This window comes from Oncorhynchus masou, chromosome 8 (genome assembly GCF_036934945.1).
Source record: "Oncorhynchus masou masou isolate Uvic2021 chromosome 8, UVic_Omas_1.1, whole genome shotgun sequence".
NCBI lineage: Eukaryota > Metazoa > Chordata > Actinopteri > Salmoniformes > Salmonidae > Oncorhynchus > Oncorhynchus masou.
This window is the reverse complement of record NC_088219.1, coordinates 5,597,855-5,620,865: the sequence shown is the minus strand read 5'-3', so window position 1 is coordinate 5,620,865 and position 23,011 is coordinate 5,597,855. Positions and strand designations below refer to the sequence as shown.

The 23,011-nt window shown below is 50.1% G+C and overlaps 1 protein-coding gene across 4 annotated transcripts in view; it reads right to left on the bottom strand.

Moving 5' to 3' along the window:
* The window catches only part of LOC135544014 (arfaptin-2-like), a 52,744-nt gene that overhangs the window by 9,434 nt on the left and 20,299 nt on the right, over positions 1-23,011 (bottom strand). For 2 of the 4 annotated variants that reach the window (XM_064971350.1, XM_064971351.1), the window contains exons 3-8: positions 18,380-18,412; positions 11,724-11,832; positions 10,804-10,860; positions 9,852-9,967; positions 7,886-8,107; positions 7,211-7,368 (exon numbers count right to left, since the gene is read on the bottom strand). In XM_064971350.1, coding sequence (XP_064827422.1) covers positions 7,211-7,368; positions 7,886-8,107; positions 9,852-9,967; positions 10,804-10,860; positions 11,724-11,832; positions 18,380-18,412 — 695 coding nt within the window. The remainder of the gene's footprint in view (positions 1-7,210; positions 7,369-7,885; positions 8,108-9,851; positions 9,968-10,803; positions 10,861-11,723; positions 11,833-18,379; positions 18,413-23,011) is intronic. The other 2 variants (XM_064971353.1, XM_064971352.1) reach the window with 2 other exon arrangements.

The following is a 23,011-nucleotide window of genomic DNA, read 5'->3' as shown; positions in this document are numbered from 1 at the left end:
TGGTGTTGGGGGTAAAACATACGACATTATAAAATCCATGTACACAAACAACAAGTGTGCAGTTAAAATTGGCAAAAAAACCTGCATATTTCTTACGAAAGGGCCGTGAGGTAAGGCAGGGGTGTATCTTAAGCCCCACCCTCTTCAACATATATATATATATATATATATATATATATATACACAGTATTTATCATCATTAGTCATTTAGGTCAACATTGGATCATTCAGAGATCCTCACTGAACTTCTGGAGAGAGTTTGCTGCACTGAAAGTAAAGGGGCTGAATAATTTTGCACGCCCAATTTTTCAGTTTTTGATTTGTTAAAAAAGTTTGAAATATCCAATAAATGTCGTTCCACTTCATGATTGTGTCCCACTTGTTGTTGTTTCTTCACAGAAAATACAGTTCTATATCTTTATGTTTGAAGCCTGAAATGTGGCAAAAGGTCGCAAAGTTCAAGGGGGCCGAATACTTTCGCAAAGCACTGTATATATCAACGATTTGGCGAGGGAACTAGAACAGTCTGCAGCACTCGGCCTCACACTACTAGAATCTGAAGTCAAACGTCTACCGTTTGCTGATGATCTGGTGCTTGTCACCAGCTGCCTACAGCAGCACCTAGATCTTCTGCACAGATTCTGTCAGACCTGGGCCCTGACAGTAAATCTCAGTAAGACCAAAATAATGGTCCAGTCGCCAGGACCACAAATACAAATTCCGCTCACCAACCAAGACTTCACAAATTAGGACAAAAACCAAATTGAGACTGCATGCAGAATTCTGCAGAAATATCCATGTACAACGTAGAGCAGAATTAGGCCGATACCCACTAATTATCAAAATCCAGAACCACCTAAAAGGAAGCGATTCCCAAACCTTCCATACCAAAGCCATCACCTACAGAGAGATTAACCTGGAGAAGAGTCCCCTAAGCAAGCTGGTCCTGGGGCTCTGTTCACAAACACAAACAAACCCCACAGAGCCCCAGGAGAGTAGCACAATTAGACCCAAACAAATCACGAGAAAACAAAAAGATAATTACTTGACACATTGGAAAGAATTACCAAAAAACAGAGCAAACTAGAATGCTATTTGGCTCTAAACAGAGAGTACACAGCGGCAGAATACCTGACCACTGTGACTGACCCAAACTTAAGGAAAGCTTTGACTATGTACAGACTCAGCGAGCATAGCCTTGCTATTGAGAAAGGCCGCCGTAGGCAGACATGGCTCTCAAGAGAAGACAGGCTATGTGCTCACTGCCCACAAAATGAGGTGGAAACAGAGCTGCACTTCCTAACCTCCTGCCCAATGTATGACCATATTAGAGAGACATATTTCCCTCAGATTACACAGACCCACAAATAATTTTAAAACAAATCCAATTTTGATAAACTCCCATATCTACTGAGTGAAATACCACAGTGTGACATCACAGCAGCAAGATTTGTGACCTGTTGCCACAAGAAAAGGGAAACCAGTGAAGAACACACACCATTGTAAATACAACCCATATTAATGTTTATTTATTTTCCCTTTTGTACTTTAACTATTTGCACATTGTTACAACACTGTATGTATATATATATATATATATATATAATATGACATTTTATTATTTTGGAACCTTTGTGAGTGTTATGTTTACTGTTCATTTTTATTGTTTATTTAAGTTTTGTTTATTATCTATTTCACTTGCTTTGGCAATGTTAACATGTTTCCCATGCCAATAAATCCCTTTGAATTGAATTAAATTGAGAGGAGACGAGAGACAACTCCAACCTGACAGAGAGGAGACGAGAGGAGGAGACGAGAGACAACTCCAACCTGACAGAGAGGAGACGAGAGGAGGAGACGAGAGACAACTCCAACCTGACAGAGAGGAGACGAGAGGAGGAGACGAGAGACAACTACAACCTGACAGAGAGGAGACGAGAGGAGGAGACGAGAGGCAACTCCAACCTGACAGAGAGGAGACGAGAGGAGGAGACGAGAGGCAACTACAACCTGACAGAGAGGAGACGAGAGGAGGAGACGAGAGACAACTCCAACCTGACAGAGAGGAGACGAGGAGACGAGAGGCAACTACAACCTGACAGAGAGGAGACAACTACATCCTGACAGAGAGGAGACGAGAGGAGGAGACGAGAGACAACTCCAACCTGACAGAGAGGAGACGAGAGGAGGAGACGAGAGACAACTCCAACCTGACAGAGAGGAGACGAGAGGAGGAGACGAGAGACAACTCCAACCTGACAGAGAGGAGACGAGAGGAGGAGACGAGAGACCACTCCAACCTGACAGAGAGGAGACGAGAGGAGACGAGAAACAACTACAACCTGACAGAGAGGAGACGAGAGGAGGAGACGAGAGACAACTCCAACCTGACAGAGAGGAGACGAGAGGAGGAGACGAGAGGCAACTACAACCTGACAGAGAGGAGACGAGAGGCAACTACAACCTGACAGAGAGGAGAGGAGGAGACGAGAGACAACTCCAACCTGACAGAGAGGAGACTACAACCTGACAGAGAGGAGACAACTACATCCTGACAGAGAGGAGACGAGACAACTACAACCTGACAGAGAGGAGACGAGACAACTCCAACCTGACAGAGAGGAGACGAGAGGAGGAGACGAGAGGCAACTACAACCTGACAGAGAGGAGACGAGAGGAGGAGACGAGAGACAACTCCAACCTGACAGAGAGGAGACGAGAGGAGGAGACGAGAGGCAACTCCAACCTGACAGAGAGGAGACGAGAGGAGGAGACGAGAGGCAACTACAACCTGACAGAGTGGAGACGAGACAACTACAACCTGACAGAGAGGAGACAAGAGGAGGAGACGAGAGGCAACTACAACCTGACAGAGAGGAGACGAGAGGAGGAGACGAGAGGCAACTACAACCTGACAGAGAGGAGACAAGAGGAGGAGACGAGGCAACTCCAACCTGACAGAGAGGAGACAACTACAAGCTGACAGAGAGGAGACAAGAGGAGGAGACGAGAGGCAACTCCAACCTCACGAGGAGGAGACGAGAGGAGGAGACGAGGCAACTACAACCTGACAGAGAGGAGACGAGAGGAGGAGACGAGAGGCAACTCCAACCGACAGAGAGGAGACAACTACAAGCTGACAGAGAGGAGACGAGAGGAGGAGACGAGGCAACTACAACCTGACAGAGAGGAGACGAGAGGAGGAGACGAGAGACAACTCCAACCTGACAGAGAGGAGACGAGAGGAGGAGACGAGAGACAACTCCAACCTGACAGAGAGGAGACGAGAGGAGGAGACGAGAGACAACTCCAACCTGACAGAGAGGAGACGAGAGGAGGAGACGAGAGACAACTCCAACCTGACAGAGAGGAGACGAGAGGAGGAGGCGAGAGACAACTCCAACCTGACAGAGAGGAGACGAGAGGAGGAGACGAGAGACAACTACAACCTGACAGAGAGGAGACGAGAGGAGGAGACGAGAAACAACTCCAACCTGACAGAGAGGAGACGAGAGGAGGAGACGAGAGGCAACTACAACCTGACAGAGAGGAGACGAGAGGAGGAGACGAGAGGCAACTACAACCTGACAGAGAGGAGACGAGAGGAGGAGACGAGAGACAACTCCAACCTGACAGAGAGGAGACGAGGAGACGAGAGGCAACTACAACCTGACAAAGAGGAGACAACTACATCCTGACAGAGAGGAGACGAGAGGAGGAGACGAGAGACAACTCCAACCTGACAGAGAGGAGACGAGAGGAGGAGATGAGAGACAACTCCAACCTGACAGAGAGGAGACGAGAGGAGGAGACGAGAGACAACTCCAACCTGACAGAGAGGAGACGAGAGGAGGAGACGAGAGACCACTCCAACCTGACAGAGAGGAGACGAGAAACAACTACAACCTGACAGAGAGGAGAGGAGGAGACGAGAGACAACTCCAACCTGACAGAGAGGAGACTACAACCTGACAGAGAGGAGACAACTACATCCTGACAGAGAGGAGACAACTCCAACCTGACAGAGAGGAGACGAGAGGAGGAGACGAGAGGCAACTACAACCTGACAGAGAGGAGACGAGACAACTACAACCTGACAGAGAGGAGACGAGACAACTCCAACCTGACAGAGAGGAGACGAGAGGAGGAGACGAGAGGCAACTACAACCTGACAGAGAGGAGACGAGAGGAGGAGACGAGAGACAACTCCAACCTGACAGAGAGGAGACGAGAGGAGGAGACGAGAGGCAACTCCAACCTGACAGAGAGGAGACGAGAGGAGGAGACGAGAGGCAACTACAACCTGACAGAGTGGAGACGAGACAACTACAACCTGACAGAGAGGAGACAAGAGGAGGAGACGAGAGGCAACTACAACCTGACAGAGAGGAGACGAGAGGAGGAGACGAGAGGCAACTAAAACCTGACAGAGAGGAGACGAGAGGAGGAGACGAGAGGCAACTCCAACCTCACGAGGAGGAGACGAGAGGAGGAGACGAGAGGCAACTACAACCTGACAGAGAGGAGACAAGAGGAGGAGACGAGGCAACTCCAACCTGACAGAGAGGAGACAACTACAAGCTGACAGAGAGGAGACAAGAGGAGGAGACGAGAAGCAACTCCAACCTCACGAGGAGGAGACGAGAGGAGGAGACGAGGCAACTACAACCTGACAGAGAGGAGACGAGAGGAGGAGACGAGAGGCAACTCCAACCGACAGAGAGGAGACAACTACAAGCTGACAGAGAGGAGACGAGAGGAGGAGACGAGAGACAACTCCAACCTGACAGAGAGGAGACAACTCCAACCTGACAGAGAGGAGACAAGAGGAGGAGACGAGAGGCAACTCCAACCTCACAAGGAGGAGACGAGAGGAGGAGACGAGGCAACTACAACCGACAGAGAGGAGACAACTACAAGCTGACAGAGAGGAGACGAGAGGAGGAGACGAGAGACAACTCCAACCTGAGAGAGGAGACAACTACAAGCTGACAGAGAGGAGACAACTACAAGCTGACAGAGAGGAGACGAGAGGAGGAGACGAGAGGCAACTCCAACCGACAGAGAGGAGACAACTACAAGCTGACAGAGAGGAGACGAGAGACAACTCCAACCTGACAGAGAGGAGACAACTCCTAACAACTGACTCTCAGGACAGATCCATTATTCTAGACATGAATATGGGTCAGTGTGTCTGGAGTAGATCAGGGTATGTGCAGACAAACTCAGTACTGCCTGGCTGGAACAGACTGTCTGGGCACGGTCTACCCTCAAGATCTGCCATGGAGATGGTGTGTGTTACCTAGCAGCTTCGTACATCGTGATGTTCGCCGTGGCGACGGTGGTGTGCGTTACCTAGCAGCCTCGTACATCGTGATGTTCGCCGTGGCGACGGTGGTGTGCGTTACCTAGCAGCCTCGTACATCGTGATGGTTGCCGTGGCGACAGTGGTGTGCGTTACCTAGCAGCCTCGTACATCGTGATGTTCGCCGTGGAGACGGTGATGTGCGTTACCTAGCAGCCTCGTACATCGTGATGTTCGCCATGGAGACGGTGGTGTGCGTTACCTAGCAGCCTCGTACATCGTGATGTTCGCCGTGGCGACGGTGGTGTGCGTTACCTAGCAGCCTCGTACATCGTGATGTTCGCCGTGGAGACGGTGATGTGCGTTACCTAGCAGCCTCGTACATCGTGATGTTCGCCGTGGAGACGGTGGTGTGCGTTACCTAGCAGCCTCGTACATCGTGATGTTCGCCGTGGAGACGGTGGTGTGCGTTACCAAGCAGCCTCGTACATTGTGAAGTTCGCCGTGGCAACGGTGGTGTGCGTTACCTAGCAGCCTCGTACATCGTGATGGTCGCCGTGGCGACGGTGGTGTGCGTTACCTAGCAGCCTCGTACATCGTGATGGTTGCCGTGGCGACAGTGGTGTGCGTTACCTAGCAGCCTCGTACATCGTGATGTTCGCCGTGGAGACGGTGGTGTGCGTTACCTAGCAGCCTCGTACATCGTGATGTTCGCCGTGGAGACGGTGGTGTGCGTTACCTAGCAGCCTCGTACATCGTGATGGTCGCCGTGGCGACGGTGGTGTGCGTTACCTAGCAGCCTCGTACATCGTGATGGCCGCCGTGGCGACGGTGGTGTGCGTTACCTAGCAGCCTCGTACATCGTGATGTTCGCCATGGCGACGATGGTGTGCGTTACCTAGGTGCCTCGTACAGCGTGATGTTCGCCGTGGCAACGGTGGTGTGCGTTACCTAGCAGCCTCGTACATCGTGATGTTCTCCGTGGAGACGGTGGTGTGCGTTACCAAGCAGCCTCGTACATCGTGAAGTTCGCCGTGGCGACGGTGGTGTGCGTTACCTAGCAGCCTCGTACATCGTGATGGTCGCCGTGGCGACGGTGGTGTGCGTTACCTAGCAGCCTCGTACATCGTGATGGTCGCCGTGGCGACGGTGGTGTGCGTTACCTAGCAGCCTCGTACATCGTGATGGCCGCCGTGGCGACGGTGGTGTGCGTTACCTAGCAGCCTCGTACATCGTGATGTTCTCCGTGGAGACGGTGGTGTGCGTTACCAAGCAGCCTCGTACATCGTGAAGTTCGCCGTGGCGACGGTGGTGTGCGTTACCTAGCAGCCTCGTACATCGTGATGGTCGCCGTGGCGACGGTGGTGTGCGTTACCTAGCAGCCTCGTACATCGTGATGTTCGCCGTGGCGACGGTGGTGTGCGTTACCTAGCAGCCTCGTACATCGTGATGGTCGCCGTGGCGACGGTGGTGTGCGTTACCTAGCAGCCTCGTACATCGTGATGTTCGCCGTGGCGACGGTGGTGTGCGTTACCTAGCAGCCTCGTACATCGTGATGTTCGCCGTGGCGACGGTGGTGTGCGTTACCTAGCAGCCTCGTACATCGTGATGTTCGCCGTGGCGACGGTGGTGTGCGTTACCTAGCAGCCTCGTACATTGTGATGGTCGCCGTGGCGACGGTGGTGTGCGTTACCTAGCAGCCTCGTACATTGTGATGGTCGCCGTGGCGACAGTGGTGCGCGTTACCTAGCAGCCTCGTATATCGTGATGTTCGCCGTGGCGACGGTGGTGCGCGTTACCTAGCAGCCTCGTACATCGTGATGGTTGCCGTGGCGACGGTGGTGTGCGTTACCTGGCAGCCTCGTACATCGTGATGGTCGCCGTGGCGACGGTGGTGTGCGTTACCTAGCAGCCTCGTACATCGTGATGGTCATCAACGTATCCGCCATGGTCTTGTTCACCAGTGTATTGATGCTGGACACAAAGAAGTTGATGGCTCCTAGCAGTGTCTCTCCGTTCTTGCATAATAACTTCTGGGTCTCTGCGTTGTACCCAAACTCATCCTGTAGGAAACATCATTAAAAACACACACACTGATCAAATCAACCAATACATCAATCAGTCCAACCAACAAATCAACCAATGTATTCAAAGAAATCACCTGAGCTAAAACCCCCAAAGACCAAACAGTGTTAAGTGACAACCTCTTGATATAACGTCAGGGGTTACAGGTCAGGGGTTAAAGGTGATTTCTGGCTGAGGGGTCTGGGTTAGGGGTCAGCCTAGAGGTCAGGTTCTAACCCATAGTTCAGGTGATTTCTGGGTTAGAGGTTAGGCGTCTGGGATTAGCCTAGAGGTTATAGGTCAGGTTCTCACTCGTAGTTCAGGTGATTTCTGGGTTAGAGGTCTGGGATTAGCCTAGAGGTTATAGGTCAGGTTCTCACTCGTAGTTCAGGTGCTTTCTGGGTTAGAGGTCTGGGATTAGCCTAGAGGTTATAGGTCAGGTTCTCACTCGTAGTTCAGGTGATTTCTGGGTTAGGGGTCTGGGATTAGCCTAGAGGTTATAGGTCAGGTTCTCACTCGTAGTTCAGGTGATTTCAGGCTGAGGTCGGTGAAGGTGTCCCCGAGGGCGTGTTGAGTCTGCACCATGCTGTACAAGTGATTGGTCAGGGCTCTGGCCAATCGCAGCACAGTCTCATACTTCCTCTTGGTGTCCCGGAGAACTTCTATCTGAGCCTCCAGTTCTAGATCCACAGTCCGAGAACCACGACCAAACCGCTCTGCGATCATCTGTTTAGTGCACTGGAGAGAACGAGGGAGGGAAGCAAGGAAGGAGAGAAGGAGGAGCGAAGGAGGAGCGAGGGAGGAGGAGAGAGAGAGAGAGGATGAGAGGAGGGAGGAGGTGTCTTTGAGATGAGTTTGATGGAAATTATTAAAACACGGACTAGTTAACACGACCTCGTTAACACGACCTCGTTAACACGACCTCGTTAACACGACCTCGTTAACACGACCTCGTTAACACGACCTCGTTAACTGGTTTTGGATAAGAGTGTCTGCTAAACAATTAAAATGAAACACAGAGAACTGAACACAGACAGGTGTCGTACTAGAGGTATGTGTGGCTCTAGGTATTCTAAATACAGACACAGGTATTCTGACACAGGTAAGTGAACACAGGTATTCTGACACAGGTAAGTGAACACAGGTAGCCAAACATATTCAGTCAGATATATTGTAGGTGTATGTGTCTTCTCAGGTGTGTTCAGGTATGTCAACATGTAGACTAACAAAGACAGGTACATTGTGATACCTTGTAGGTGTTGAGTCCCTTGTGTATGGGCCTTTAATTAGGGTGTCTAAGTGTTCTGTTACAGGTAGACCCAAATATTGACACGCATGCAGATTACAGTACCGTGTAGGCGTCGAGGTATATTACAGTACCGTGTAGGCGTCGAGGTAGATTACAGTACCGTGTAGGGGTCGAGGTAGATTACAGTACCGTGTAGGGGTCGAGGTAGATTACAGTACCGTGTAGGGGTCGAGGTAGATTACAGTACCGTGTAGGGGTCGAGGTAGATTACAGTACCGTGTAGGGGTCGAGGTAGATTACAGTACCGTGTAGGCGTCGAGGTAGATTACAGTACCCTGTAGGCGTCGAGGTAGATTACAGTACCGTGTAGGCGTCGAGGTAGATTACAGTACCGTGTAGGCGTCGAGGTAGATTACAGTACCGTGTAGGCCTAGAGGTAGATTACAGTACCGTGTAGGGGTCGAGGTAGATTACAGTACCGTGTAGGTGTCGAGGTAGATTACAGTACCGTGTAGGCCTAGAGGTAGATTACATTACCGAGTAGGTGTCGAGGTAGATTACAGTACCGTGTAGGAGTCGAGGTAGATTACAGTACCCTGTAGGTGTCGAGGTAGATTACAGTACCCTGTAGGTGTCGAGGTAGATTACAGTACCGTGTAGGCGTCGAGGTAGATTACAGTACCCTGTAGGTGTCGAGGTAGATTACAGTACCGTGTAGGAGTCGAGGTAGATTACAGTACCCTGTAGGTGTCGAGGTAGATTACAGTACCCTGTAGGTGTCGAGGTAGATTACAGTACCGTGTAGGCGTCGAGGTAGATTACAGTACCGTGTAGGCGTCGAGGTAGATCACAGTACCGTGTAGGCGTCGAGGTAGATCACAGTACCGTGTAGGCGTCGAGGTAGATCACAGTACCGTGTAGGCGTCGAGGTAGATCACAGTACCGTGTAGGCGTCGAGGTAGATCACAGTACCGTGTAGGCGTCGAGGTAGATCACAGTACCGTGTAGGGGTCGAGGTAGATCACAGTACCGTGTAAGCGTCGAGGTAGATCACAGTACCGTGTAAGCGTCGAGGTAGATTACAGTACCGTGTAGGTGTCGAGGTAGATTACAGTACCGTGTAGGCGTCGAGCTAGATTACAGTACCGTGTAGGCGTCGAGCTAGATTACAGTACCGTGTAGGCATCGAGCTAGATTACAGTACCGTGTAGGCGTCGAGGTAGATTACAGTACCTTGTAGGTGTTGAGGCCCCATTGCTTCATGAAGTCCAGTTTCTCTACAGCCACTCCTCTGGAGGCCTCCTCTGCAGTCGTGGAACTGCTGCTTCTACTGTCCTGCATACTGGAACCTGGGAGGAAGAGGAGGAGGGACAGGGAGGAGGAGGCGAGACAGGGAGGGACAGGGAGGGAGGAGGCACAGGGAGGAGGAGGCGGGACAGGGAGGGACGAGGGACAGGGAGGGGGAGGCGGGACAGGGAGGGAGGAGGCGGGACAGGGAGGGAGGGAGGAGGGACAGGGAGGGATGGAGAGGAGGGGAAGGAGGAGGCGGGACAGGGAGGGATGGAGAGGAGGGCAAGGAGGAAGAGGAGGCGGGACAGGGAGGGATGGAGAGGAGGATCAGAGCCCTATGGCACCCTATTCCATGTATAGTGCACTACTTTAGACCAGAGCCCTCTGGCACCCTATTCCCTATATAGTACACTACTTTAGACCAGAGGGCCACTAGGGCTTCATGTAGGGAATAGAGTGACATTTGGGATTCACCCCAGTATGTATTTACTGTGAGACAAATGATAAAACATGAAATCAGGTGAAGGACAGAAATAAGACAGACATTGACAACTAATGAAAGACCACAGAGTGAAGAGTCTGAACCAAAATAACCCAGATATATTCTCAGGAAAACAACAGTCTACACAGAGATAAGTTAAGAGGGTAAAAACCAAGAAGAGAGATGTGCAAACAGCAGCTCCTGATGCATCAGACAAACAGAGTGACCAAGAGAGGATGAAACATGTCAACAAGGGAAATGTAGTGTCCCCTGAAAAAGAGAGAGAGTTTAAAACGGGATGAGAGGAGACCGTGATTCCTCACAGCACAACAACAAGGGAGCAGAAAGGAACCCGAAAGAGGAGAAACCAATTCAGTCTGTGAAAGAGAGGAATGAGAGCGATAGAAGAGCCACCTTGTCCTGTGACTGGGATGCGTCTGTTAAACTGAGCGTTGTAGCGCACAGCAGGGCCTGAGAGAGACAGAGAGAGGGAGAGACAGAGAGAGGGAGAGAGGGAGAGAGACAGAGAGAGGGAGAGACAGAGAGAGGGAGAGAGAGAGGGAGAGAGACAGAGAGAGGGAGAGAGAGGGAGAGAGAGGGAGAGAGACAGAGAGAGACAGAGAGAGGGAGAGAGAGGGAGAGAGAGGGAGAGAGACAGAGAGAGACAGAGAGGGAGAGAGACAGAGAGAGAGACAGCAAGGTTGATTCTTAAAAGAGGACTGCACCATACTAGTGAGGCAGGTGTTTGAATTCAGTTCAGTTTCTTACTGTTTAGTCCCTAGCCCCTCCCCTGTTCAGACCCTAGCCCCTCCCCTGTTCAGACCCTAGCCCCTCCCCTGTTCAGACCCTAGCCCCTCCCCTGTCCAGACCCTAGCCCCTCCCCTGTCCAGACCCTAGCCCCTCCCCTGTCCAGACCCTAGCCCCTCCCCTGTCCAGACCCTAGCCCCTCCCCTGTTCAGTCCCTAGCCCCTCCCCTGTTCAGTCCCTAGCCCCTCCTTTGTACTGTCCTATCCCCTGTTCAGTCCCTAGCCCCTCATACTGTTCTAGACCCTTATTCACTTCCTCTCAGTCTTCCTCTCCATCCATCTGCCCCCTCTCCTGATCTTCCTCTCCATTCAGAGAGGGAGAGAGGAGATTGTCTTCAAGAGAGATTTTATGTAGATGTTTAGACAACTGCAGACCACCTTGGACTTAAACATCTAAATAAAAATAAATTTTAAAAACCTGTCATGAGAAAAGAGAGAAGAGAGGAAAAAGATCAAAATGAGGAAGAGTGAGATGAAGTGATAGAGAGGGAGAGCGAGGGATAATGAGGAAGAGATTGTCTTATGTACCTTTAATGGAGCTGGTAGGAATGATTCCCTCAGCTGTACCCCCATAACCTCCGGATACGATACTGGTCTCATTCAGATTGGGTCCAGACACCATCACCTGCTGTAGGTCCTAGAGACAGAGAGAGGGGGGGGGAGACAGAGAGAGGGGGGGAGACAGAGACAGAGGGGGAGACAGAGAGAGAGACAGGGGGAGAGAGAGAGAGAGAGAGAGACAGGGGGAGAGAGAGAGAGAGAGAGAGAGAGGGGGGGGAGAGAGAGAGAGAGACAGGGGGAGAGAGAGAGACAGGGGGAGAGAGAGAGAGAGACGGAGAGACAGAGAGAGAGAGACGGAGAGACAGAGACAGAGGGGGAGACAGGGACAGAGGGGGAGACAGGGACAGAGGGGGAGACAGGGACAGAGGGGGGAGACAGAGACAGAGGGGGAGACAGAGACAGAGGGGGAGACAGAGACAGAGGGGGGAGACAGAGACAGGGGGAGACAGAGACAGAGAGAGACAGGGGGAGACAGAGAGAGAGAGAGAGAGAGAGAGAGAGAGAGAGAGAGAGAGAGAGAGAGAGAGAGAGAGAGAGAGACGGGGAGAGAGAGAGAGAGACGGGGAGACAGAGAGAGAGACGGGGAGATAGAGACAGAGGGGGGGAGACAGAGACAGGAGACAGGAGACAGGGACAGAGGGGGGAGACAGGGACAGAGACGGGAGACAGAGACGGGGAGACAGAGACGGGGAGACAGAGACAGAGACGGGGAGACAGAGACAGAGACGGGGAGACAGAGACAGAGGGGGGGAGACAGAGACAGAGGGGGGAGACAGAGACAGAGGGGGGAGACAGAGACAGAGAGAGACAGGGGGAGACAGAGAGAGAGAGAGAGAGAGAGAGAGACACGGGGAGACAGAGAGAGAGAGACGGGGAGACAGAGACAGAGAGGGGAGACAGAGAGAGACAGAGAGAGAGACAGGGGGAGACAGAGAGAGAGAGACAGGGGGAGACAGAGAGACAGAGACGGGGAGACAGAGACGGGGAGACAGAGGGGGAGACAGAGGGGGGGAGACAGAGGGGGGGGGAGACAGAGGGGGAGACAGAGGGGGAGAGAGAGAGAGAGAGAGGGGGAGAGAGAGAGAGAGAGAGAGGGGGGGAGACAGAGAGAGAGAGAGAGAGAGAGGGGGGAGACAGAGAGAGAGAGAGAGAGAGGGGGGAGACGGAGAGAGAGAGAGAGACGGGGAGAGAGAGACGGGGAGAGACGGGGAGACAGAGAGAGTAATAAGGAGAACGGCAACAAGCAATTCTCCTTCTCTTCAGGAGAAGAAAGGTTAACATGTTGTTAAAGAAGCAGTAGTCTATTGAAGCTGGTTAATGGTCTGTAGAGAGGACAGTTTAGCTTCATTACACCCACACCACATTGTGACAATTACTGACACACTAAAACTAAATACGTGAGGTGTTCAGAAAGACCTTCACAATGTCAGTTAGTAAAATATTAAGGAACCCAAGACTTAAAGAACCCAGCAGTAAATACTGTCAATGACAACCTTTCATTACTGTGTGGCTCAGTGGAGGAAGCTGAGGGGAGGACAACCCACTAGGGGGGGGGGGCGTCTAGAGAGGAGAGGACAGGACAGAGAGAGAGGAGAGGACAGGACAGAGAGAGAGAGGACAGGACAGAGAGAGAGGACAGAGAGGAGAGGACAGAGGGGAGAGGACAGAGGGGAGAGGACAGAGGGGAGAGGACAGAGGGAGAGGACAGAGGGAGAGGACAGAGGGGAGAGGAGAGGACCGAGGGGAGAGGACAGAGGGGAGAGGACAGAGAGAGAGGACAGAGGACAGAGAGAGAGGACAGAGAACAGAGAGAGAGGACAGATGACAGAGAGAGATGGGACCCACCCAGGGACTGCCGCTCTAGAAAGGAAGGAACCATTTCCTCTCTACAAACAAATGTAGCCAAAACATGCTGATGGTTTCATGTAGGCTACAGTAGATATGTAGTAAGTGTTGTTGAATAAAAACAGGGCCCAGGGAATACGTAACACACGAACGTTACGGTCTTCAAGAGTTAGTAACACACATCTGAGCTGCATACTTCCTCAATACCAGGGGTCTCCAACCTTCTCTAGTTACTTATTTTTTTTCTAGGTTTTTCAAATAGGAAAATTCTTCTCTTCTTCTCTCCTCTTCCAACTCTTTATCTGGTCCTTAGTGTACAAGAGAAAGTAGAGCAGTGTGTTTTCTGTCATTTTCGTGTAAACTACTCAAAGCCCTGGACTTTTTCCCACAGCCTTATTCGAGAATGGATTCAATATATTGTTTTCCACATCAATCTACACACAATGCCCCATAATGACATCACAATACCCCATAATGACATCACAATACTCCATAATGAAAAAGCAAAAATGGTTTAGACATTTTTGCAAATGTGTTAATATATATAACTGAAATCACATTTACATAAATATTCAGACCATTTAGTCAGTACTTTGTTGATGCACCTTTGGCAGTGATTACAGCCTCAAGTCTTCTTGGGTATGACGCTACAAGCTTGGAAGATGTGTATTTGGGGAGTTTCTTCCATTCTTCTCTGCAGATCCTCTCAAGCTCTGTCAGGTTGGATGGGGAGTGTCGCTGCACAGCTATTTTCAGGTCTCTCCAGAGATGTTTGATCTGGTTCAAGTCCGGGCTCTGGCTGGGCCACAAAGACATTCAGAGACTTGTCCCGAAGCCACTCCTGTGTTGTCTTGGCTGTGTGTTTAGGGTTGTTGTCCTGTTGGAAGGTGAACCACCACCCCAGTCTGAGGTCCTGAGTGATCTGGATCAAGTTTTCCTCAAGGATCTCTCCGTACTTTGCTCTGTTCATCTTTCCCTCAATCCTGACTACTCTCCCAGTCCCTGGCACTGAAAAACATCCCCACAGCATGATGCTGCCACCACCATGGTTCACCATAGGGATGGTGCCAGGTTTCCTCCAGACGTGACGCTTGGCATTCAGGGCAAAGAGTTCAATCTTGGTTGGGGCGACAGGGTAGCCTAGTGGTTAGAGCGTTGGACTGGTAACCGGAAGGTTGCAAGATCAAACCCCCAAGCTGATAAGGTACAAATCTGTCGTTCTGCCCCTGAACAGGCAGTTAACCCACTGTTCCTAGGCAGTCATTGAAAATAAGAATTTGTCCTTAACTGACTTGCCTAGTTAAATAAAGGTAAAATTCAATAAATAAATAAATACAAATTAGACCAGAGAATCTTGTTTCTCATGGTCCGAGTCCTGTAGGTTCTTTTTGGCAAACTCAGGCTGTCATGAGCCTTTTACTGAGGAGTGGCTTCCATCTGGCCACTCTACCATAAAGGCCTGATTGGTGGAGTGCTGCAGAGATGGTTGTCCTTCTGGAAGGTTCTCCCATCTCCACAGAGGAACTCTGGAGCTCTGTCAGAGTGACCATCGTGTTATTGGTCACCTCCCTGACCAAGGCCCTTCCCCCCCCGATTGCTCAGTTTGGTCGGACGACCAGATCTTGGAAGAGTCTTGGTGGTTCCAAACTTCTTCCATTTAAGAATGGAAGCCAATGGTTTCTTGGGGACCTTCAATGCTGCAGAACTGTTTTGGTACTCTTCTCTGAGACCTTCCCCAGATCTGTACCGACACAATCCCGTCTTGGAGCTCTACGGACAATTCCTTCGACCTCATAGCTTAGTTTTTCTAAAAACCTGGTTTTTGCTTTATCATAATGGGCTATTTGTGTGTATATTGATAAGGAACATGTTTTATTTGATCTATTTTATGAATAAGGCTGTAACGTAACAAAATGTGGGGGAAAAGGTCAAGGCTGAAAACTTTTACCTTGTCAAATAACAGTTAATAAACAAATGATGTTTTATCAGTTGCATTTTTTTTCTCTCCTGGTTTTAGATTTTGTTTTTCGCCTCAAAATTACAACTGTTTATAGAGAAACAAAACAATTGGATGTTCTGATTCTATGTCGATGCTTCAATACGTTAGAAGGCTATTGTTTTTCCTTCTCTTCTCCGTCTTGAAGGAAACTAACAAAATACATGGGAGTGTAATTCCCCTTTAAATTGCGCCTCTAGCGAGTGAGGAACGTGCCGGTCTTGTGGCGCCTCTAGCGAGTGAGGAACGTGCCGGTCTTGTGATGGTTCCTGCAGCTCATTTCTTGGCAAAGTTTAACAAATAATAGATACAAATGATACACTTACTCATGATATACTTCTGCCAGGTTAAGACGACTTTGCAGTTAGATGTTTAATTGAGAAGGGTTTTGGGGGGGGGAGTATGTTTTGTCAAACCCACAAGACAGTTATCACGTTAACTGGTTACACACAGACACGGGCACCACACAGACGACACGGGCACCACACAGACGACACGGGCACCACACAGACGACACGGGCACCACACAGACGACACGGGCACCACACAGACGACACGGGCACCACACAGACACGGGCAATATTGCTGGAGATTAAAATTGGAAGATAGCCTCTATTGGCTTAAAAAGCCAAACCTAACCAGGGTTGGGATAAAGTCAATGTTGCATTGATTAGATAGTAGCTTGTGGTGTCTGATACCGGAGATTAGTTTATGACCGTTTGCAGTGGAAGATGTGGAAATTGCCAGGTACTTTCAGATTTGTCAAAAGGTTGCCTGCGAGCTACTGGTAGGAAACCCCTGGTATTAACAAGCACACACACACACACACACACACACACACACACACACAAAGCAGTAAACCCATTGGAACAGCACTACCCAGCACTTCAAAAACAAACAAAAAAATTCTGTTCAGAATGAAACCTGTTAAACAAGGTCTATGAGTTGTAGTTAGTTTAGAACCACTGGGGCAGAAGAACGTCTCCCAAACCACCAGGTGTTTATTTCCCTAAAGGAAGTTCGAGCATGGGGCAGCGCCGTTGAGGACTTACACCATTTTGAAGTAGTCAACTGGGTGGGACTTCCTTTGGGTTAAGGAAGGATCACATGATTCCATCCAGGTCACACCAGGAGGGATCAGCCAATGAATTATACTTGTGAGGAAACATCCCATAACTCCAGGGGGCAGTAAATCACCAACCTTTATATCTGTTCAGACAACACCCTCCAGGGGGCAGTAAATCACCAACCTTTATACCTGTTCAGACAACACCCTCCAGGGGGCAGTAAATCACCAACCTTGTCTTTAAACCTGTTCAGACAACACCCTCCAGGGGGCAGTAAATCACCAACCTTTATACCTGTTCAGACAACACCCTCCAGGGGGCAGTAAATCACCAACCTTGTCTTTATACCTGTTCAGACAACACCCTCCAGGGGGCAGTAAATCACCAACCTTGTCTTTATACCTGTTCAGACAACACCCTCCAGGGGGCAGTAAATCACCAACCTTGTCTTTAAACCTGTTCAGACAACACCCTCCAGGGGGCAGTAAATCACCAACATTTATACCTGTTCAGACAACACCCTCCAGGGGGCAGTAAATCACCAACCTTGTCTTTATACCTGTTCAGACAACACCCTCCAGGGGGCAGTAAATCACCAACCTTGTCTTTATACCTGTTCAGACAACACCCTCCAGGGGGCAGTAAAATCACCAACCTTGTCTTTATACCTGTTCAGACAACACCCTCCAGGGGGCAGTAAATCACCAACCTTGTCTTTATACCTGTTCAGACAACACCCTCCAGGGGGCAGTAAATCACCAACCTTTATATCTGTTCAGACAACACCCTCCAGGGGGCAGTAAATCACCAACCTTGTCTTTATACCTGTTCAGACAACACCCTCCAGGGGGCAGTAAATCACCAACCTTCATTCCTGTTCAGACAACACCCTCCAGGGGGCAGTATGCACATTTTCAGTTTGTTTACCAACTCATAGAAATAGTAGAAGAACAAAAAGTGACTACTTCAAAATGGAGATGACCTCAAAGGCCCTGCCTGTGCTCTAACAGACACCATAATGGGACAGATACAAAGAAGAGTGCTCTATCATTCTCTATGGCGTCGCCCTCTTTTAGCCTAAATGACGATTTGTTTTCATTAACACAGGATTCTGTAATAAAGTGGGTCTTTTTTGTTTTCTTGTTTGTTTTTTTACAAGGAGCACGTGTGCCCCTTAAGTTGGAAAATGTAGGGAAACACAAAGAAATGTAGGGGCACAATGAAAACTATGAGGTAATAAAATATTTAACATTTCTCCAGTTGCAAAGTTGCTCCTAAAATGTAAAAAAAAAAAATGAAATAAAAAAAAGAATCACAGGTCACAAAAATAAAAATATTTAGGTTGATATGCAAGTAAACACGGGGGCTCTGTAGAGCCCTGAGACACGTCCTCATTTTGATTTGATTTGACAGACCTTCGACCAGAGTTAGCGTAGTGGAGGAGGGAGGTCAGAAACACACAGATTCAGTCAACCTGCCTAATGCTTTGTCATCAACTTAAAAAATAAATATATCTATTTTTATTAAATACACATCACGTGCAACCAAGCAGCCATGTTCAGTTACGCATGGTGCTTGTTGCAATGACTACTGGACCCATTTCATTCAGCAAGTCAGACAACGTGACAAAACATTAGGTGGCATTGCTTGAATCTATAGTACACACACACACACAGTGTTGTCCTTCTCACCCTGGTGATTGTGAAACTCCCTACCTTCTCATCTAAGCTCCACTGTAGCTTAGCAACCTGGACACAGATGGAGGAGGGAGAAATAAAGAGACAGACAGAACAAAAAGACAATGTGTAAACTGAATCACGACAGGATGCAAAAAAAAAAAAAAAAAAAAAAGGAAACCAAAACAATAGGCCTTGATGGTGATGTGAGGAAGTCAGTAAACTGGTCCCAGATCTGTTAGTTCTCTTGATGGGCTACAGAATATAGTGATGTGAGGAAGTCAGTAAACTGGTCCCAGATCTGTTAGTTCTCTTGATGGGCTACAGAATATAGTGATGTGAGGAAGTCAGTAAACTGGTCCCAGATCTGTTAGTTCTCTTGACGGGCTACAGAATATAGTGATGTGAGGAAGTCAGTAAACTGGTCCCAGATCTGTTAGTTCTCTTGACGGGCTACAGAATATAGTGATGTGAGGAAGTCAGTAAACTGGTCCCAGATCTGTTAGTTCTCTTGACGGGCTACAGAATATAGTGATGTGAGGAAGTCAGTAAACTGGTCCCAGATCTGTTAGTTCTCTTGACGGGCTACAGAATATAGTGATGTGAGGAAGTCAGTAAACTGGTCCCAGATCTGTTAGTTCTCTTGATGGGCTACAGAATATAGTGATGTGAGGAAGTCAGTAAACTGGTCCCAGATCTGTTAGTTCTCTTGACGGGCTACAGAATATAGTGATGTGAGGAAGTCAGTAAACTGGTCCCAGATCTGTTAGTTCTCTTGACGGGCTACAGAATATAGTGATGTGAGGAAGTCAGTAAACTGGTCCCAGATCTGTTAGTTCTCTTGACGGGCTACAGAATATAGTGATGTGAGGAAGTCAGTAAACTGGTCCCAGATCTGTTAGTTCTCTTGACGGGCTACAGAATATAGTGATGTGAGGAAGTCAGTAAACTGGTCCCAGATCTGTTAGTTCTCTTGATGGGCTACAGAATATAGTGATGTGAGGAAGTCAATAAACTGGTCCCAGATCTGTTCTCTTGCTTACTCTATAGATGCCATTGTCTCATGGAGTTGGAGTGATAACCCAAACAGACTGGAACTCAAGCTAGGAAATCAACGTTTTAAACAATGATATATATACCCACACACACACACACACACACACACACACCCTGGTTGCTGATGCTAAGTTTTGGCCATGGAGAAGCTTTGAAGCCACTTTCGGTCGGCCATATTGTCTTTCCTCAGAAAAGCAGCCCTCCATAGGAAGGAATGGAAATCTACAGAATAATTTTCAAGGACAAAATTACATGTATTTACATATTTTGGGGAATGTAGCATTAGTACTTTCAAATAATTATACTTTAAAAGGAAAATGTTTTTATATATATTTTTTTTACATTACGTTTGCATGTTTAGCTCACATAATAGAATGTGAAAAAAACTATGCTGTAATTGGTCTGTAATAGAATAAAACGTAGCAAAACAAAGCAGATGTAGACATTAGTAAATGCATTTCTAAAGCTTCCAAAATATATGTTTTACAATGGTGGGAGAGAGCCAAGATGGAGGCACGGTGGCTTCAAAGCAATGGTGGGAGAGAGCCAAGATGGAGGCACGGTGGCTTCAAAGCAATGTCGGGAGAGAGCCAAGATGGAGGCACGGTGGCTTCAAAACAATGTCGGGAGAGAGCCAAGATGGAGGCACGGTGGCTTCAAAACAATGGTGGGAGAGAGCCAAGATGGAGGCACGGTGGCTTCAAAACAATGTCGGGAGAGAGCCAAGATGGAGGCACGGTGGCTTCAAAACATATATATATTTATTTTCTGGGGTTAAAACCAATGATATATATATATAATTGGTTTTAACTCCAGAAAATATATATGGTTATTAGCACTGGTATAACATTCGTATTGGCCGATGTTATCCAATGACAGAGGAACATCATTACAATGTCTATTGGTTGACTAATCAATGAAATAAAGTGCTTTGGCCACGCCTGACCAGTGGGGAGTTTTACCGTAAGCCGTGGGGAGTTTTACCGTAAGCCGTGGGGAGTTTTACCGTAAGCCGTGGGGAGTTTTACCGTAAGCCGTGGGGAGTTTTACCGTAAGCAGAAAACAACACCAAACTTACTGTCAAATACGGTGGTTGATCTTCTGAAGTTACTCGTTCTGGGGCCTTTGTTAACTAAGGTGAACAGCATCATACCACAGTACAAGGACATTTGATCCCAAAAAACTGAAACCTTGATATACTGTACTGTTCTGTAGACCGACTCCCATTGGTAGAAGGATCCTCCATCCATCTACCGAGAAAATTATATATCTTAAGTCCTCACTATCTGTCCCAGGGGACAGCTTTTTAAAAATCTGCTTTTTCAAAATGCAGACCATAAAATATGTTTCAAAACCATTTCACCTGTTTTATACAAAAATATAAAACGCAAAATGTAAAGTTTTGGTCCCGTGTTTCACGAGTTGAAATGAAAGATTCCAGAAAATGTTCCCCACACACACACACACACACAGACACACACACAGACAGACACACACAGACACACACAGACACACACAGACACACACAGACACACACAGACACACACAGACACACACAGACACACACAGACGTATTTCTCCCAAATAGGTTTGGCGCTGTATGTTTTGGTATTATGGTATGTCGCTGTGAGTCTTTACCTCCGCCTCCCTGTCTGTTACACCACAACCAGCACAGACTGTAATCTGATGGACACAGTTACTGAACTGCAAAGGAACTTCCCAAACTGCCACCTTGCTGGTATCTTCTGTGTATTTGCATCTCACGCCACAGACCGGCCCTCCCCGCGTCGCGCCACAGACCGGCCCTCCCCGCGCCACAGACCGGCCCTCCCCGCGTCGCGCCACGCCACAGACCGGCCCTACCCGCGTCGCGCCACGCCACAGACCGGCCCTCCCCGCGTCACGCCACAGACCGGCCCTCCCCGCGTCACGCCACAGACCGGCCCTCCCCGCGTCGCGCCACGCCACAGACCGGCCCTACCCGCGTCGCGCCACGCCACAGACCGGCCCTCCCCGCGTCGCGCCACGCCACAGACCGGCCCTACCCGCGTCGCGCCACGCCACAGACCGGCCCTCCCCGCGTCGCGCCACAGACCGGCCCTACCCGCGTCGCGCCACAGACCGGCCCTCCCCGCGTCGCGCCACGCCACAGACCGGCCCGCGCCGCGCCACGCCACAGACCGGCCCTCCCCGCGTCGCGCCACAGACCGGCCCTACCCGCGTCGCGCCGCGCCACAGACCGGCCCTCCCCGCGCCGCGCCACAGACCGGCCCTCCCCGCGCCACGCCACGCCACGCCACAGACCGGCCCTCCCCGCGTCACGCCACGCACCGGCCCTCCCCGCGCCACGCCGCAGACCGGCCCTCCCGCGCCACGCCGCAGACCGGCCCTCCCCGCGCCACGCCGCAGACCGGCCCTCCCCGCGCCACGCCGCAGACCGGCCCTCCCCGCGCCACGCCACGCCGCAGACCGGCCCTCCCCGCGCCACGCCACGCCGCAGACCGGCCCTACCCGCGTCACGCCACGCCACAGACCGGCCCTACCCGCGTCACGCCACGCCACAGACCGGCCCTCCCCGCGTCACGCCACGCCACAGACCGGCCCTCCCCGCGCCACGCCACAGACCGGCCCTCCCCGCGCCACGCCGCAGACCGGCCCTCCCCGCGCCACGCCGCAGACCGGCCCTCCCCGCGCCACGCCGCAGACCGGCCCTCCCCGCGCCACGCCACAGACCGGCCCTCCCCGCGTCACGCCGCAGACTGTGCAACATTAGGCATCAGATTACAGTAGAGACCCATTCCAAAACAGCCACCCCGCTAACATGCTCACCAGACAGACGACTGGAGGGACAACAGTAAGATCACAGAAAACACAAAAATCTCTCACATGCGAACATCTCAAAATATATATATTTTTTTACATGACTAAGGTATTCCAACGCTGCCATTGTTTCAAATGCACATTCGTAACAGGGTTAATATAGCCTGGACCAGCAGCCTGGACGGGCAGCCTGGACGGGCAGCCTGGACGGGCAGCCTGGACCAGCAGCCTGGACCAGCAGCCTGGACCAGCAGCCTGGACCAGCAGCCTGGACCAGCAGCCTGGACCAGCCCAGTAATAACAGAGACCAACTGGAGTAGGTTAACGCTCCAAGGACAAAGTTACAGCAGTTTTCGGGAAGAAAAAAAAGAAGAGAAAAAAACTGCCTTGTTGCTATGACAACATCTGTTAATATTCAGCTATGAACAATAAATAACCCTGACTCTTTGACCCCTGGTGAAAAACACATCCTCCTTCAATACACTGCATCCAATTGACAACACTTTTGAACAGCGGCCCCGGGCCCCGAATAGGGATGCAGCTTCACTGTAGTCCTTACAGTCCGTCTCGGTGTCTGCGTGTCTGGAGGGTTTCACTAAAGGACTGGCTCACAAAGAAAGACTCTTTCAGTCTCTGTACTGCTGAAACACACAACGAGGCTGTCAATCACCAGCCTGTTAATGGTCTTAAACCTACTCTCCCCCTCTCCATCTACTGCCGTCTCCCCCTCCCCCCCTCCCGGATCTGCAGTCCCTGTTAACCTATGTTGTGTTTGCTCAACAAGGTGTGCTTTAG